This window comes from Manis javanica, chromosome X, assembly GCF_040802235.1.
Source record: "Manis javanica isolate MJ-LG chromosome X, MJ_LKY, whole genome shotgun sequence".
Classification (NCBI taxonomy): Eukaryota; Metazoa; Chordata; class Mammalia; order Pholidota; family Manidae; genus Manis; species Manis javanica.
The window spans coordinates 77,099,460-77,117,830 of record NC_133174.1 but is presented as its reverse complement, the minus strand read 5'-3'; the positions used below and the strand labels follow the sequence as shown (position 1 = coordinate 77,117,830).

The 18,371-nt window shown below is 43.6% G+C and overlaps 1 protein-coding gene across 1 annotated transcript; it reads right to left on the bottom strand.

Moving 5' to 3' along the window:
- Positions 1-270: 270 nt before the first annotated feature.
- On the bottom strand, positions 271-4,209 carry LOC140847353 (uncharacterized protein CXorf49 homolog). Its single transcript, XM_073227511.1, has 6 exons — positions 2,830-4,209; positions 2,076-2,229; positions 1,465-1,541; positions 1,152-1,197; positions 517-558; positions 271-410 (listed from the first exon to the last, which is right to left on the bottom strand). Exons 1-5 carry the CDS (start codon positions 4,207-4,209, stop codon positions 518-520), a joined length of 1,698 nt encoding a protein of 565 aa, XP_073083612.1. The 3' UTR covers positions 271-410; position 517.
- Between the last annotated feature and the right edge of the window lie 14,162 nt (positions 4,210-18,371).

Sequence of the window (18,371 nt, the reverse complement as noted above, 5' to 3'; positions counted from 1 at the left end):
GGGAAGGGAGGAACTGCTCATGTGGCCAGGCAGAGCCCACACAGAGGCCAGACCCAGGGCCCTCTGGTGGCCTGACCGCAGGGCCCCTACTAGAGGCTGGCCCGGACTCCCCACAGGGAGAAGGCCACTGCACAATTCCAGAGGTGCTGTTCTGGAAAAGGCTCTGAAGTGGAGCAGCTCCCAGCGCCACCCCTCTCCCACTCCTCCCAGCCCCCAGAGAGCAGACAGACCACAGAATTTGAGAGGTACTTTAATTTGAAACTGCTGTGAACTGGGGTGGGGAGGGGGCAAAAGAAGCAGGAGAGGAAGCCCCGGCTGAGGCAGAACAACAGGAGGGACCCAACTTGGCCACAGCTGCTGGGCTCCACAGCAACCAGCTGCTCCTCTTGTACAAAGACGCTGGGCTCAACCTGTGGAACAGAGCAGAGTCAGGGAAAAGCCTCCAGTCAGGGCCGGCCCACAGCCCTCCTTAATAGCCAGGACTATGGGAAGGGAGAAGGAGTGTGTAACACTCACTTCAAAGGGCCTGGAACTTGTCAAACAGGGACTGCATGGCCGCTGAAACAGAGAGAGACTTAAGCAGGCGCTGCAGACATGGGGACAGATGAGCCCATCCCCCATGTCACCCTGGGGGGCACTGCCTAGCCCTGAAACCTCAAATGCCCTGCTGCAGCCCCTGTCCACAGGGCCCAGGACTCACTCACTGACTCACTCACCCACCACCTGAATTAAATGTGGACACGTTTCATAAACGGGAGCTAAAGTGTCAGTACTTCTCAAGCTTTGGGACATATCAGAACCTCTCAGCACTTGTCATTCATACACACACACACACACCCATACTAGCCATACCAAGGGGCAGGTAAAGGGAAAATCAATGGGGCATCTCTAAACGTCCTGAGAAGAGGAGATCTCATTTTTGCAAAGAGTGATGCAATGCACACAATGCTTTCCCATTTGCACCCCACCACCCCACCACCCCCTGGCCTGTGAACATGCACAGCAGGCTCCAGGGCCAAGCCTGCTAAGTTTTCCTCCCCCACGGGAGTGTACCCCCAGCCCGGCCACCCCCCACCCCCTAGACTTGGCACCGAGACTCCACAGTCTGCCTCCTGCCCCCTACCACAGCCACAGCCCGAGGTTCCTCATACCGAGTTGGTTTTTAAGCTCATCTATTTCTCTCTGTAGCACCACACACTAGGCCGGCAGACAGCAGAGGAGGAGAAATGATTAGAATGTTCGAACCTCCTGTATCATTGACCTCCCACCTGCCCACCCTCCACCCCTCCCCCAGGCCCTCCAACCCGAAGCCCAGTGGCCAGACTGCCACGGGCTCCTCTGTGGAGAGGAGGTGCCCTGCCTCTGTGGGGTGCAGGACTTGGGAGGGGGCACGTCAGTTTATCCTAGGCTCGGATCCCACCATCTAACTTGGCCTGCACTACTAGGAGCCAGAGGAAGCATTACCTGACAACATCCCTGTGCTCCAGCAGGTTGCTGCTGCCTTTCTGGTCTTGGGGAAACGTCAAGTGGTTCCTGGTCACCTGAGAGGGAAAGAACACAAAATCCAGCTTCCAAGGCTCCCGGTGAGGCAGAAAGGGCTTAGCAGGGTCCAACATGAGGCAGCACCACCCTCTGCTGGCAGCAAGTTGGCCCTGCTCTGCCCAGCTGCTGTAGCCTCCCCTCCGGGGCTGCCTCCCCTGTTCCTCTGGGGCAGCCCATCTGCAACTGTGCTCACCCAGGACCCCAAGGGCTGTGGCTCTGAGTGGCACCCTCCCAGAGCTGTAGCCACAGCCAGACCCTGGGATGAGCAGCATGGCCAAACAGGACTTAACAGAAAAGGCTTGGCTCCACTCAGAGTCGATGTCCAGAGGTGCACTTTGTGGCACTGCCACCGATCACCCCTGCAACTCAAACCCCACGCACACGATGGCTAGCCCTGTCCACACCCCATTTCCTGTGTGAGAAGCTGCCTGGGCAGGCAGGTTGTCAGGGAGCAAGGCTGAGCCCCCAGCAGAGCCAGAGCTTCCTTCCTCATGCCCTCTCCCCTCCCCTCTTATCAAACCCACAAGACTCACCAGAGGGTGCCGGTCCTCTGGGCATGATGTCTTCCTGGATCGGGGTCAAGGGCTGTGAGTTTCCTGGAACCTGGGGGGCTCTGGTGTCCAGGTTGCCAATGTGGCATTCTCCACGATGCATACACAGACATGGCCCTGGACTGGGTGTTGGAGGCTAAAACAAAAATTTCTCACTGGTAGGGGGCGGAGGGGGTACCTGCACATGTGTACCATGTGTGTGCTTAGGGCTGGGGTGAGTCAGGGAACAGAAGGAAATTCAGAGGCTGACCTCATTAGCACCTTTGTCTCACAGTCAGCCCCAGGCCAGGAGGCAGAGCTGAGCTAGGTGGGGGAACAGTGGGGCACTGAGAAAGCCCAGGCCCCTGCGAGGCAGGCTGGGGGAATAGCTAGGATGTAGGAATCAGGAAGGTGACGATGGGGATCTAAACACTGAACCTGTGCCTCCCAAACTCTGAAGGGGTCCCCGATCCAAATCAGCCACCAGCCCTCCCTTTCCTTCCATCCCAGTCCCCCTGGGGGAGAGGGCAGGAAACCTGCAGACAAGGGTCAGTCCGGAATGGCGCCGGCACACACGCAGCGTCATCCTCCTGTCTGCCCCTACTGAAACGACCCCTATCTGGCATCCTAACGACCCAGGGTACCCGGGGATGACCGCTGAGGTGTGGACGGTGGGGGTCAAGAGGTGGTGGTGTGGGGGTGGGGGGAGGGGAGAAGCATGGGGAGGGAGAGAGGAGCAGCAGCATGGCCTACTCACTTGGCCCTTTGGGACTGGGTCTCCAACTGGATCATTATCTCCTCCCACCAGCAGCTCAAACTCTTGTGTCCTCCTGGCCACAGAATTCTTCCCAGCACCCCTGTGCTTGGAGTGTTTGGCAAACAAGCGGACCAACGAATACCTCTTGGACATCCCAGGCAGTGGAACCCCAGAGACTGGGGGGAAGGTGGCTGTCTCCAGGGGAGCTGCCAGGACTCTCTGGCCCCAGGAAGGGAAGGTTTTCCCCAGGGTACCTTTGGAGACATCCTCTGGGGATTTCTTCCCCTGGGCCACCTTCTCTGTAAGAGTGGCCTGGTGCAGGCCACCTGTGCTGGCCGTGCTGACAGAAGTTCCCACTCCTGCTCCAGGGTAGCTGGGCCTGCTCCCCACCTTCTCCCAGAACACACTCTGCATTTTCTTAGCGGTAGAGATGTCCACCTGGCCAAGAGCCTGCCTTTCCACAGCTGAAGTGAACCCTAGGGGAGCTGAGGACAGGACAGAGCCTGGCACATGAGGGAAATTCTCCCTGAGGTGTAAATTCAAGCATCTGGGTGTGTTCCTGGAATCCTCGGGGCTGCTGGGCTTGGCCTGGTCTCCTTCTTTGGGGTAAAGGCTCATCCTCATCAGCTGGATCTCACCCAACTCATCTGATGAGTTGGGGTCCAAAGGCGGCCCAGTCTGGCCCTCTGCCCAGGGCCACTGGCGACCCACACCGACCTTTTGCCTACTCTTTATGCCTCTCTTAGACAACCTCCCCCAGGCCCAGGGCTCGTCGAAGGCATCCAGCTGGAGCAGGGTGGCAGAAGCTGCCTGCGATTCCATAAAGCCAAGGGCAACCATGCCCCCACCACCGGGCCCTGCCTCTGGGCCTGGCCACTTGACCGAGCCCTCAAAGGCGTAGCTCTCTGGGAATGGCTTTCTGCGCCCACCCAGGGTACCCCGGACACTCAGCTGCTGCTGCGTGATGGCCGCCACTACAGACTCGTCAGCGAGGTGGAATGCGTAGTGTAGAGCATCTCCCTTGTCATCGACCGGGTAACCAGGTCGGCCTTCACGGCCCCAAAGCATGGGCCCTCCCACCTCCATCACTTCCCGCTTGGACTCAAAGCCCTCGGGGTCCAGGAACCCGCCCTTGCCGCCGCAGGGGGCCCCTCTTTCAAGGCCTAGCGCAGGTCCCCGCAGGGCTCTGGGATCTGCGGGTTGGGCGCCAGCCTGCTTCCCACCCTCTGAGCCGAAACCCGCCCTGTACGCAGACATTTTGTCGGGGGAGGTCATGCTGCGCATGTGCGCAGGCCCGGCTCCCAGGCAACGACCTCCAAGGTCACTGCCCCTGCAGCAGCGGCTAGGCTCTGAGTGCGCAGGCGCCTCATGAGATCGCATCAAACCTCACGTGCCCTCTTCTCATTGCCCCCCCCCCGCCCCTGCCCCTCCCCCCACTCCTCCTCCCGCCACGCCATGCCCCGTGCTACTCCCCACACCCCGCCCTTCCTCTCCCACCCGCACAAGCCTTGCTAGTCCTCAGCCGATAGGGCCAGGGCCTCTGCTCCATGGCCAAATGAGACCTTGGGTCCTCTGGACTGGAGTACGCGGGTCATGCCTCTTGTCCCACCTCTTCCAAGTCTGGCCTCGCCTGGTCGGGAACCTACGTCCCAATTTGCAATCAGGGGCTCAGCTCTGAACATCCGTTTCCCATCCCCAAAGCTGGGCGATGACGGCACCTGTCAGTGAGGCTTGGAGGCATGAAACGTCACGATGGAGGTGAAGCACCTGGTGCAGAGGGGTGTTGCTAGCCATCATTCCACACCGAGACTTACCACGACCTGATAGGAAAATGGGCACAGGCAGCCAGCAGTGATCAGGGCTCTGCTCACTCTTCCCGTAAAGGGCCAGAGGGTAAATGCTGTCATGATTATGAGCAGTACGGCTGCTGTCGCAGCAACTGCCGGGTGACGGTTGCTATGGTTGTTAAACGTGGCCTGTGACTGTGCACTCAGCAAACTACTGGCAGGCCTGTTTGGCAGACAGGCTGGGGTTTGCTCCCCTCCCTTGCTGAGCCCCTGCCCCTCTCCAAGTCAGTTCAAAGGAGAGGCAATCCCGATGGCCAGTGCACACTCCAAAAGATGCTCACCATCACTAATCCTCCAAGTGCGAGCTAAAACCACCAATCAGTTGTCTGGCACAAGGTTTGCAACCCTCAAAGAACGTAACCATTCCAAGGGTGGGAGGGTTGTGACCAATCCCAAGCTTTTGCCCTCTGCTGGGGGGACCGTGGTGCCGGTGGGTGGGGGGGGGGGGTGATGGTGGCTGTGGCAGCAGCAGTGCAAAGGCGTCATCTGGGGAGGGGAGGTGGGTAATTTGGCAGAATGAATGGAAAGCAACTTCTACCACAAGTTCTGTGTGCCTGGTGCTCTTCTAAGTGCTGTGGGCAAGAACGAACGTGTGCTCACGACAGTCCTAGTATTGAAGTACCCCCCTATTAGCATCCTCAGGTGAGGCACTGACTGACAGGTTCAGCCACTGGCCCAAGGTCACTGGGTTTGTTGGGATCTGCTACAGGTCAGAAACCACGCAGTTGGGCTCCAGAGGTCTGCTCTGAGCCGAGAATCTTTAGCCTGGGAAAAGTGCATTCCCACTGTGACCAGGTCAGGCCGCTGCCAGGCCTGGTACATTTTCCAGAGACAGGCTGGTATGTGTGGTTGGTGTACGAGGGACACATGCACAAGGGTGTTGGTTGTCAGAAACTGTGAGCGCTCTGAGTTCCCATCAGTAAGGAGAGGCATGAGTGCAACGTGGCCTGTGTGTCCAGTAGATTAAAGCTCAGCAGTCAGAAGGGACGCATGAGCCTGTGTTCACAGATTGCAGAGGCATCCTCGTGAGTGCATAGAGCAAAGCTGCAAGACAACGCCATTGGATGCACGTTTGTAAATTATAAAAGAAAGAAAAAGAAACCAAGTCAACCCTGCATAATGTTTGAGAATACATACAGGTGTGTGTACAGGTATGTTTGAAAGGTCTGGGAGGAAACACAGCCAATGAGGGACAGTGGTGGTGGCCGTGGCGGTGGCAGTGGGGTGCCAGTTACCTCTCAGACTTCCCTGACACTATTGCTTCCCAGCATCCATGAGCTGAGCAGTCCTGGTATCTGGAGTGTGGTCCCTGCTCCCTTGACTTCTGTAAGGCCCTCCAGTATTAGAATTTCCCTTGCTTGACACTCAGTCCCTGCTCCAACGGCCCTGCTTTCCCTCAACACCTTTCTTCCTCCCTTTCCCATCCATACTCCTCTGTCTTCCTGTCACCTTTCCCTCCTGCATCCTACTCTGGCTGACCTGCAAGGGAGGCCTGGGGTGCCTCAACACCTGTTGCCTGTGGGAACTCAAAGACCTGATTTCTCTGGGTCTTCCCTTGAGAAGCCTGCTGTGCTGGAGCAGGTTACAAAGCAGTGGAGATTCCATCCACTCTAACTCTGCAGTCAGCCTCACGGAGTGTGCTCCCAGCCCCAACACTGCACCCCTGCCTGTGTCTGGAGATTGCTCTCTCCCACTTCTCCCAGGTCTTTATGAATGCTCACGAACAGATTTTTGGTAAACATAAGTTTTCATTTCTCTAGGGCAAGCACCCAGGAGTGGGATCATTGGGTCATATGGTAATTGTATATCTACCTTTATAAGAAATCGACAAACTGTTTTCCAGAATGACCATACCATTCTGCATGCCCTGCACCAATATATGAGCATCTCATTTGCTTAAAATCCTTACTAGTACTTGAAACTGTCAGTAATTTTATTGCAGCTATTCTAATAGGTGGGTACTGGTATCTCATTGTGTTTGTAATTTGCATTTTCCTAATGGCTAATGATTTTGAACATCTTTTCGTGTGCTTATTTGTTATTCTTTTATGCTCTTAGGTGAAGAGTCTGTTCAAGTCCTTTGCCAATTTTTTTAATGAGCTATTCATTTTCTAATTGTTGAGTTTTGAGAGTTCTTTGTATATTGTGGATCTTAGTTGGATGTGTAATTTACAAATATTTCCTTGCACCATGTATTTGTCTTTTCAGTCTCTTAATAGGGACTTTCTAAGAATAAAAGTTTTTAATTTTGCTGAAAAAGCAAATTTAACACTTTTTTCCTATGATTTCTTATAGTTCATGTTTTGGTGTTATGTCTAAGAATTCTTCATCTATCCCCAGGTCATGAAGGTACTCTTCTATGTTTTTCTCTAAGAATATTATGGCTTTATGTTTTATATTTAGATATATGATTTATTTTGAGTTAAGTTTTGTATAAAGTGTGAATTATAGGTTCAGATTATTGTTATTTTTTTATGTATGGATACCTAAATGTTGCAATGCCATATTTGAAAAGGCTATGCCTTATCCAATTAATTTCCTTGTATATTTGTCAAAAATCCATTGGCAGTACTTGCTTGGATCTACTTCTGGAGCCTCAATAGTGTTCCATTTATCTATGTGTCTATTTCTTCACTAACATCACATTGTCTCAATTATTATGCTAAAAGCAGGTAAATATTAAAAGCAGGTCATGTAATTCCTTCACCTTTATTCTTTTAAAACTTGTTTCAGTGCTTCTAGGTTCTCTGCCTTTCTACATAAATTTTAGAACCATCTTGTCTGTATCTATAAAAATATCCTACTGCCATTTTGACGGTATTACATTAAATATGTAGATTAGTTTGAGGAGAATTGATATCTTTACTATGTTTTATATTTCAATCCATTAGCATGTTCTATCTGTCCATTTAACTAAGTCTTCTTGGGTTTCTTTCATTAGTATTTTGTGGATTTCAGAAAGTAGATCTTGTATGCGTTTTGTTAGATTCATCCCTAAATATTTCATGTTTTGGAAATATAAATTATATTGGTTTTAAAATATTTGGTTTCCGTTTGTACATTTATTATATGTAGAAGTATAATTGATTTTTGTATATTAATGTTGTATTCTGTGATTTTACTAAACTAATTTTTTATTATAGGATTTTTTTTGGTATCATTAATCTACAATTACATGAAGAACATTATGTTTACTAGGTTCCCCCCTTCACCAAGTTCCCCCCACATACCCCTTTCACAGTCACTGTCCATCAGCATAGTAAGATGCTGTAAAATCACTACTTGTCTTCTCTGTGTTACACAGCCCTCCCATTGCCCCCCACCCACACTATACATGCTAAGAAAAGGGGCATTACGATTATTTATAGGATTTTTAAATAGATTTCATGGGATTTTCTATATAGATAATACTGTTGTCTGTGAATACAGGAGTTTTATTTCTTCCTTTCCTAATGGAATGCCTTTGATTTATTTTTCTTGAATTATTGCACTAGTTAGGATTTATAGTATGCTGTTGAATAGGAATGGTAAGTATGAACATCCTTGCCTTGTTCTAGATCTTAGCGGGAAGCATTCAGCTTTTCACTATTAAGTATAATATTAGCTATAGGTTTCTTTGAAGATGCCCTTTATCAGGTTGAAGAAGTTCCTTTCTATTCGTAGTTTGGTGAGAGTTTTTATCTTGAATAGTTTTATTTTGGGTAGAAAGGCTTTTTCTTTATCAGTTGACTTCATCATGTGATTTTACTTTGAAAAACAATTAATATAGTGTATTTAATTGATTGTTTTACAAACATTGAATAAGCATTTAATATTGCATTCCTGGTATAAACTCTAAGTGTCTGAGATGTATTTTTCTTTATATATATTGCTGGATTCTATTTGCTAATATTTCGTTGAAGATTTTTGTGTCTAGGTTCATGAGAGTCAGTAGTCTGTGGTTTTTTTTTCTTGCTTGCTTTTTTATTGTCTTTGCTTGGTTTTGGTATCAGGTTAATGCTGACCTCATAAAAGGAGATAGGAACGGTTCTCTCCTGTTCATTTTTGAAGAGGTTTTGTATCATTGCTGTTAATTCTTTAAATATATAGTAGAATTCACCAGTGAAATCATCTTGGGCCTGTGGTTTTCTTTTTGGGAAAGCATTGAACTATGAATTCAATTTCTGTGTAGGAGTATTCTATTTATCTATTTGATATTGGATGAATTGTAGTAAGTTGAGGTTTTCAAGATACTGCTCTATTTCTTCTAAGTTGTTGAATTTATGTTAATTGAGTTATCCATAGTACCATTTCCTCACCTATTTGACCAATATCAATACTTTTCTATATTCCTCAGATTTGGAAGTATCCCAGTAAGATGATTTTTTATGATGTACATTTGGTATACCCCATTAGTTAGCCTGAAGATTTGTGTACTTATAATTCCAGGAACTTCTCTTGTCTACTTAATTGGTTCAGTCTGCTATTACAGTACTGTAGACTGGGTGGCTTGTAAATCACTCAAATTTATTTCTCACAGATCTGGAGGTGGAAAAGTACCAGCTAATTTGGTATGTGGTGAGGGTCCACTTCCTGGTTCATGGACAGTATCTTCTCTGTGTCCTCACAGGCAAGAGGAGCAAGGTAGCTCCCTGGGGTCTCTTGTAAGGGCACTAATCCCGTCCATGAGAGCTCTGCCCTCATGACCTAATCATCTCCCCAAAGCCCTGCCTCCAAATACTATCATGTTGCGGGTGAGGTTTTAACCAGTGAATTTGGGGGGACACAGACATTTAGTCTACAAGCACAGTGTTAATTTTTTTCCTTCCCAGCATTTCTTTCTCTCTCTTGAGAACTGCTAGTGTTTCCACGCTGGCAAGCCTGCCACATTTCACAAAACTAAGAACACCATCCCTAGACTGGCAGGCTGGATTTTCTGGTATGATTATGAAATTTTCTTATCTTTTCTTTTTTGTTATCCATCTCACTGTCTTATTTCCATTGCTTCTGGGATACTTCTGTAACTTTAGTTTTCAGCCTATCTAGAGAGGTTTGTTGTTTCTTGGGTTTTGATCTCCATTCTTCTATTTTAGTTTCTCTATCAGCTCTTTTCATTCTCTGTGCCTATTTTAGAGCATGGATGCAGTATATTTTCTCATTTCTCTAGGATATTAATTAAGGATCTTGGGGGTTCATGGTTTAAAAAATGTTTTTCTGTTCCCATATTGATGCCGGGATTCTTGTTTGCGGAGTCAAAGAATGAACTTAGCAAACACCCAAGGTAGGAAAGCCAGGGAGAGGCTTTTATTGAGAGATAGAGTGAGAGGACAGAGCTCCTGGCTCTCACTAGGAGGGGACAAGAGAGCCCAGGGTGGTGTGTTGTCTAGGGGATTCATAGGCTGTTGAGGATTTTGGGGAACTGATAAAGGGCTTAGGGTATGGACTTGTTCAAAGTGGTCTTAGGATGTTTGTCCTTGATGAGATATTAAGTCTCTTTCAGCATGCTGAAGTGAACCATATACATGATTACAATTAGCATTATAAAAACATGGGCTACTTTCCTTTTTTGAGGAGCATCAACTGATCTCACTGAAGAATGACTCTAGAGCTTAATGTTTAACAGAGTTTTGGCAGGGGGTTTCCTTGCATGTAGTTACATTGCTCTGACTGTAAATATCCTGCCTTGCTTTTTCCAGAGGCCCTCACCCTACTCTGTCTAAGGCCACAGTCCCTGTCTCAATATCATATCTGTTTCCTCTGGATTCTACTTTTCTGTTTGTTTTGGTCCCTCTCATATTGGAGATCATACCGAATACCATAGGATCCCTGAAAGTCCACTAGTATTACATTTTAAAGCACTAACATGCTGACTAGAAGTTGCATTTGTGTAAACAGTGTTTGATCACACACTCTTCTACCACACACTGCTTAGTGATTTTAAATTTGGAGTACTCTTTTTCTCTCTTTGATTTTTTAAACTTTTATATTGTGAAAGGTAATGCATGGATGATCACCAAATTCAATAAATTTTCATAAAGCAAATACCTTTGTAACTTCAATAAATAGAACATGCAAGTCAATAAATAGAACATTTTTAGTACTCAGATGCTTCCCCCATGTCCCTTCTCAATCCGTCTTCCCCCTTACCCTAAAGTAACAACTATCTTAATTTTTATGGTAATCCCTTCTTTGTTTTTCTTTAGTGTCTTAACACCAGTAGGAAGAAGCACTCTTACACATTATAGTAATTTTTTTCTCTTTTTTAAACTTTAAATTCATGGAATCTTACTATATACATGGTTGTGGGTCTGGTTGTGTGGTAGACAGAATTATGGCCCCTTAAATATGTCCATGTTCTAATCTGTGAAACTTGTGACAGTGTTTGGTTACATGGCAAAGGTGAATTGAGGTAGCAGATAGAATTAAGTTTGTTAATCAGCTGACTTTAAGATAGTGAGATTATTTTGCATTATCTTGGTAGACTCGATGTAATCACATGTCCTTAAAAGTGGAAGAGGGAGGCAGAAGAGGGAGAACCAGAAAGATGGTAGCATGAGAAAGACTCAATATATTGTTGACATTGAAAATGGAGGAAGAGACTACAACTCAAGGGGTGCAGGCAGCCTCTAGAAACTGGAGAAGTCAAGGAAATATATTCTTCCCTAGAGCCTTCAGAAGGAACAGAGCCCTGTTCCCGCCTTGATTTCAGCCCAGTGAGACCTGTGCTGGACTCCTGATCTCCAGAACTAGAAGACAGTAAATTCATATTAAGGTACTTAGTTTGTGGTAATTTGTTATGACAGCAATAGGAAACTAATGCAGGTTGCTTTTTCTCATTGTCACATTTGTGAGATTTGGCCATGTTTTGATTGCTAGCTATACTTTATTCATTTTCATTACTATATAGCAGGAATAGGCGATCTATAGGCCACAGACCAAATCTGGTCTGGTATTGGTTTTGTATGGCTTTCGAATGGTCTAAGGATGATTTTTACATTTTTAAATAGCTGAAAAAAATTGCAAGAAGAGTAGTATTTTGTGAAATACACATTTTAGTGTCCATAAATAAAGTTTTATTGAAACACAGCCATCCTCGTTCATTAATATATTATCTATGGATGCATTCATGCAACAATGGCAGAATTGAGTAACTGAAACACAGACCACATGGCCTGCAAATTCTAAATTATTTACTGCTAGGCCCTTTGCATAAGAAAGTAGCTGACCCTTGCTCTGGAGCCATGCTGACTGATAATACTTTCTGTGGTAATAAAAATGCTCTGTTTCTATGTTGTATAATTCAGTTGCCAGCAATCACCTGAGGCTGTTGAACACTTGAAATGTAGCCAATGCTACTAAGGAGCTGGATTTTAAAATTTTATTTTAATTAGCTTAAATTTAAGGAGCCACATGTGGCTAGTGGACACTGTATTGCACACTGAAGGTCTAAAGTGTTCCATTCTATGAATATGCCAACATTTACCCATTTTACTGTTGATGGACATTTGGATTGTTTTCAGTTTGTAAGTATTATGAATAAGCCTATTGTAACTCTTCTTGCATGTGTCTTTGATTCCACATATCCATGACTTTTTGTATATAGGATTTTCTGAATATACAATGAGCAGCATGTATAAATTCCACTACTTCCACATCCCCACCAACTAGACAGTCAATCATTTTTATTTTAGTCAATCTGGTGGACATGTAGGTCTATCACAATGGAGTTTTACATTTGCATTTCCTTGTTCCTACCAATGTTGAGAACTTTCTCACATATTGTTTCAATGCTAGGACCTAGAACACTTTAGTTCCACATATCACCCCTTGTGACGTGCATGCTATTAATTATGTATTTTAACTTTATTTATATATTTAAACTCCACAAGACATTATTATTATAAGTGACCATTTTCATTTCTTTCCTCCTACTCTCATTTACCCTTTTCATTTTCTTCATTCCTTCCTGAATCTCTGATTTCCCATCCAGAATTATTTCCCTTTTGCTTAACAAAAACCCTCTAGTATTTCCTTTAGTGCTAGTCTCCAGATGCTCAATTCTCTCAGGTTGGTTTTTCTGAAAATATCATTTCAGTTTAATTCTTTAAGCCTATTTTTGTGGATGTAGAATTGTAGGTTGGCATGTATTGTCTTTCAGCACTTAAGTGTATTATTCTACTTTCTTCTGGCTTTTATTGTTTCTATTGAGAAGTCCGCTATTACTATAAGTACTTCTCCTCTCAGTTAATACTTTTCTCTAGACATTTTGACTTAAAAATATACATAACACAAAATTTTCAATCTTAACCATTTTCAAGTGTACAATTTGGCAGTGTTAAGTACGACCACATTATTGTGCAACCAATCTCCAGAACTCTTTTTGTCTTGAAACACTGAAACTCTATACCTATTAAACGTTCCCCCTCACCCACTGGCAACCACCTTTTACTCTCTGTCTCTATAAATCTGGCTATTCTAGATACCTCATAGTGGCATCATATAGTATTTGCCTTTTGTACTGCTTAATTTCATTTGAGATCATGTCCTCAAGGTGTATCTATGGTGAAATATGTGTCAGAATTCTTATCCTTTTTGAGGCTTAATAATATTCCATTGTATGGATACACAATATTTTGTTTATCCATTCATCCATCAATGGATACTTGGGTTGCTTTCAATTTTTGGCTATTGTGAGTAATGCTGCTATGAACATAGGTGCACATATATCTCCCTGAGACCCTGACTCCAATTCTTTTTGTTATGTCCCCAGATGTGGAATTGCTGGGTTATATATTAATTCTATTTTTTTTAAATAAGAATCTCTCTCTCTCTTCTTTTATTTTGGTATCATTAATCTGCAATTACATTAGCAACATTATGGTTACTAGACTCCGCCAATCGTCAAGTCCCCACCACATACCCCATTACAGTCACTGTCCATCAGTGTAGTAAAGTGCTATAGAATCATTACTTGTCTTCCCTGTGTTGTACAGCCCTCCCCGTGGCCCCCACTACATTATGTCTGCTAATCGTAATACCCCTTTTCCCCCTTGTCCCTCCCTTCCCACCCATTATCCTCAGTCACTTTCCCTTTGGCAACTGTTAGTCCGTACTTGGGTACTGTGAATCTTCTGCTGTTTGGTTCCTTCAGTTTTTCCCTTTGTTCTTATACTCCACATATGAGTGAAATCATTTGATACTTGTCTTTTTCCACCTGGCTTATTTCACTGAGCATAATACCCTCTAGCTCCATCCATGTTGTTGCAAATGGTACGATTTCTTTCCTTCTTATGGCTGAGTAATATTCCATTGTGTATAGGTATCACATCTTCTTTATCCATTCATCTACTGGTGGACACTTAGGTTGCTTCCATTCCTTCGCTATTGTAAATAGTGCTGCAATAAAAATAGGGGTGCATATGTCTTTTTCAAACTGGACTGTTGCATTCTTCAGGTAAATTCCTAGGAGTGGAATTGCTGGGTCAAATGGTATTTTTATTTTGAGTTTATTGAGGAACCTCCATACTGCTTTCCACAATGGTTGAACTAATTTACATTTCCACCAGCAGTGTATGAGGGTTCCCTTTTCTGCACATCCTTGCCAACATTTGTTGTTTTTTGTCTTTTGGATAGTGGCGGTCCTTACTGGTGTGAGGTGAAATCTCATTGTGGTTTTAATTTGCATTTCTCTGATGACAAGCGATGTGGAGCATCTTTTCATGTGTCTGTTGGCTATCTGAATTTCTTCTTTGGAGAACTGTCTATTCAGATCCTCTGGCCATTTTTTAATTAAATTATTTGCTGTTTGTTTGTTAAGGTGTGTGAGCACTTTATATATTTTGAATGTCAACCCTTTATCAGATCTGTCATTTATGAATATATTCTCCCATACCGTAGGATGCCTTTTGGTTCTATTGAGGTGTCCTTTGCTGTGCAGAAGCTTTTCAGCTTAATATAGTCCCACTGTTCATTTTTGCTTTTGTTTCCCTTGCCCAGGGAGGTATGTTCATGAAGAAGTTGCTCATGTTTATGTCCAAGAGACTTTTGCCTTTGTTTTTTTCTAAGAGTTTTATAGATTCATGACTTGCATTCAGGTCTTTGATCCATTTTGAAATTACTTTTGTGTAAGGGGTTAGACAATTATCCAGTTCCATTCTCTTACTTGTACATGTAGCTGTTCAGTTTTGCCAACACCAGCTGTTGAAGAGGCTGTCATTTTCCTATTGTATATCCATGGCTCCCTTTCTGTATATTAATTGACCGTATATGTTTGGGTTAATATCTGGACACTCTATTCTGTTCCACTGGTCTGTGGGTCTCTTCTAACAGTACCAACTTGTCTTGATTACTGTGGCTTTGTAGTAGAGCTTGAAGTTGGGAAGCGAGATCCCCGCCCCCCACTTTATTCTTCCTTCTCAGGATTGCTTTGGCTATTCGGTGTCTTTTGTGGTTTCATATGAATTGTAAAACTATATGTTCCAGTTCATTGAAGAATGCTGCTGGTATTTTGATAGGGATTGCATTGAATCTGTAAATTACCTTAGGCAGGGTGGCCATTTTGACAATATTAATTCTTCCTAGCTAAGAGCATGGAATGAGTTTCCATTTGTTAGTGTCCTCTTTAATTTCTCTTAAGAGTGTCTTGTAGTTTTCAGCATATAGGTCTTTCACTTCCTTGGTTAGGTTTATTCCAGGAATTTTATTATTTTTGATGCAATTGTGAATGTAATTGTTTTCCCGATTTCTCTTTTTGGTAGTTCATCATTAGTGTATAGGAAAGCAACAGATTTCTTTGTATTAATTTTGTATCCTGCAACTTTGCTGAATTCAGATATTAGTTCTAGTAGTTCTGGAGTGGAGTCTTTAGGTTTTTATATGCACAATGTCATGTCATCTGCAAATAGTGACAGTTTGACTTCTTCTTTACTGATCTGATTGCCTTGTATTTCTTTGTTTTGTCTGATTGCCATGGCAAGGACCTCCAGTATAATGTTGAATCAAAGTGAGGAGAGTGGGTATCTCTGTATTGTTCCCGATCTTAGGTGAAAAGCTTTCAGCTTCTCACTTTTAGGTACGATGTTGGCTGTGGGTTTGTCACATATGGCCTTTGTTGTGTTGAGGTACTTGTCCTCTATACCCATTTCGTTGAGAGTTTTTATCATGAATGGATGTTGAATTCTGTCAAATGCTTTTTTGGCATCTGTGGAGATGATCATGTCCTTTTGTTGATTTTGTGGTTAATGTTGATGGATTTTTTAATGTTGTGCCATCCTTGCATCCCTGAGATGAATCCCACTTGATCACGGTGTATGATCCTCTTGGTGTATTTTTGAATGCGGTTTGCTAATATTTTCTTGAGTATTTTTGCATCTATGTTCATCAGTGATATTGGTCTGTAATTTTCTTTCTTGGTGAGGTCTTTACCTGTTTTTTGTACTAGAGTGATGCTGACTTCATAGAATGAGTTTGGAAGTATTTCATCCTCTTCTATTTTTTGGAAAACTTTATGGAGAATGGGTATTATGCCTTCTCTATGTGTCTGATACAATTCTGCAGTAAATCCATCTGACCCGGGGGTTTTGTTCTTGGGTAGTTTTTTGATTGCCTATTCAATTTTGTTGCCTAGTAACTGGTCTGTTTAGATTTTCTGTTTCTTCCTGGGTCAGTCTTGGAAGGTTGTATTTTTCTAGGCAGTTGTCCAGTTCTTCTAGGTTTTGCAGCTTGTTAGCATATAGATTCTCATAGTATTCTCTAATGATTCTTTGTATTTCTGTGGGGTCCATCATGAATTTTCCTTTCTCTTTTCTGATTCTGTTGATGTGTTTAGATTCTCTTTTTCTCTTAAGTCCAGCTAGGGGTTTGTCTATTTTGTTTATTTTCTCAAAGAACCAGATCTTGGTATTGTTGATTTTTTTCTATTACTTTATTCTTCTCAATTTTAGTTATTTCTTCTCTGATCTTTATTATGTCCCTCCTTCTGCTGACTTTGGGCCTCATTTGTTCTTCTTTTTCCAATTTCAATAATTGTGACTTTAGATTATTCATTTGGGATTATTCTTCCTTCTTTAAATAGACCTGGATTGCTATACACTTTCCTCTTAGAACTGCCTTCACTGTGTCCCACAGAAGTTGGGGCTTTGTACTGTTGTTGTCATTTGTCTCTATATATTGCTTGATCTCTGTTTTAATTTGGTCATTGATCCATTGATTATTTAGGAGCATGTTGTTAAGCCTTCATGTGTTTGTGAGCCTTTTTTCTTTCCTTGTACAATTTATTTCTAGTTTTATACCTTTGTGATCTGAAAAGTTGGTTGGTAGAATTTCAATCTCTCTGAATTTACTGAGGCTCTTTTCATGGCCTTGTATGTGGTCTATTCTGGAAAATGTTCCATGTACATTTGAGAAGAATGTGTATTCTGCTACATTTGGGTTGAATGCTCTGTAGATATCTGTTAGGTCCATCTTTTCTAATGTGTTTTTCAGTGTCTCTGTGTCCTTACTTATTTTCTGTCTGTTTGATCTATCCTTTGGAGTGAATGGTGGGTTGATGTCTCCTCAAATGAATGCATTTCATTCTATTTCTTCCTTTAATTCTTCTAGTGTTTTTTCACATACATAGGTGACCCTGTGTTAGGTGCATAGGTATCTATAATCATTATGTCCTCTTCTTGGACTGAGCCCTTTATCATTATGTATTGTCCTTCTTTGTCTCTTATGACTTTCTTTGTTTTGAAGTCTATTTTGTCTGATACAAGTACTGCAACACATGCTTTTTTCTCCCTATTGTTTACATGATATATCTCTTTCCATCCCTTGATTTTTAGTCTGTCTATGTCTTTGGGTTTGAAGTGAGTCTCTTATAGGCAGAATATAGATTGGTCTTGCTTTTTTATCCATTCTATTACTCTGTGCCTTTTTATTGGTACATTCTGTCCTTTTACATTTAGGGTGGTTATTGAGAGATATGTACTTATTTCCATTGCAGGCTTTGGCTTCATGGTGTCCAAAGGTTTAAGGACAGCTTCTTTACTATCTAACCATCTAACTTAACTCACTTATTATGCTATAAGAAACACAGTCTGATGATTCTTTATTTATCTCCCTTCTTTTTCTCCCTCCTCCACTCTTTATATGTTAGATGTTTTATTCTGTACTCTTTGTGTTTCCCTTAACGGATTTTGTCGATAGCTGGCTTTATTTTCCATGTAGTTAGTATTTGGTTGACCTACACTCTTTTCTGTTGTTTTAATTTCTCTAGTCACAGATATTTAGCTTTAGGCATACTTCCATCTAGAGCAGTCCCTTAAAGTACATTGTGGAGATGGATTGTGGGAGGTACATTCCCTCAACTTTGGCTTATCTGGGAATTGTTTAATCCCTCCTTCAAATTTAAGTGATAATTGTGCTGAATACAATATTCTTGTTTCAAGGCCCTTCTGTTTCATTCCATTAAATATATCATTCCATTCCCTTCTGGACTGTGAGGTTTCTGCTGAGAATTCTGATGATAGCCTGATGGGTTTTCCTTTGTACATGATCTTTTCTCTCTCTCTGGCTGCCTTTAATACCCTGTCCTTATCTTTGATCCTTGACATTTTAATTATTATATGGCTTGGTGTTGTCCTTATTGGTTCCCTTGTGTTGGGAGATCTGTGGGCTTCCATGGTCTGATAGACTATTGGCTCCCCAAGATTGGGGAAATTTTCAGCAATTATT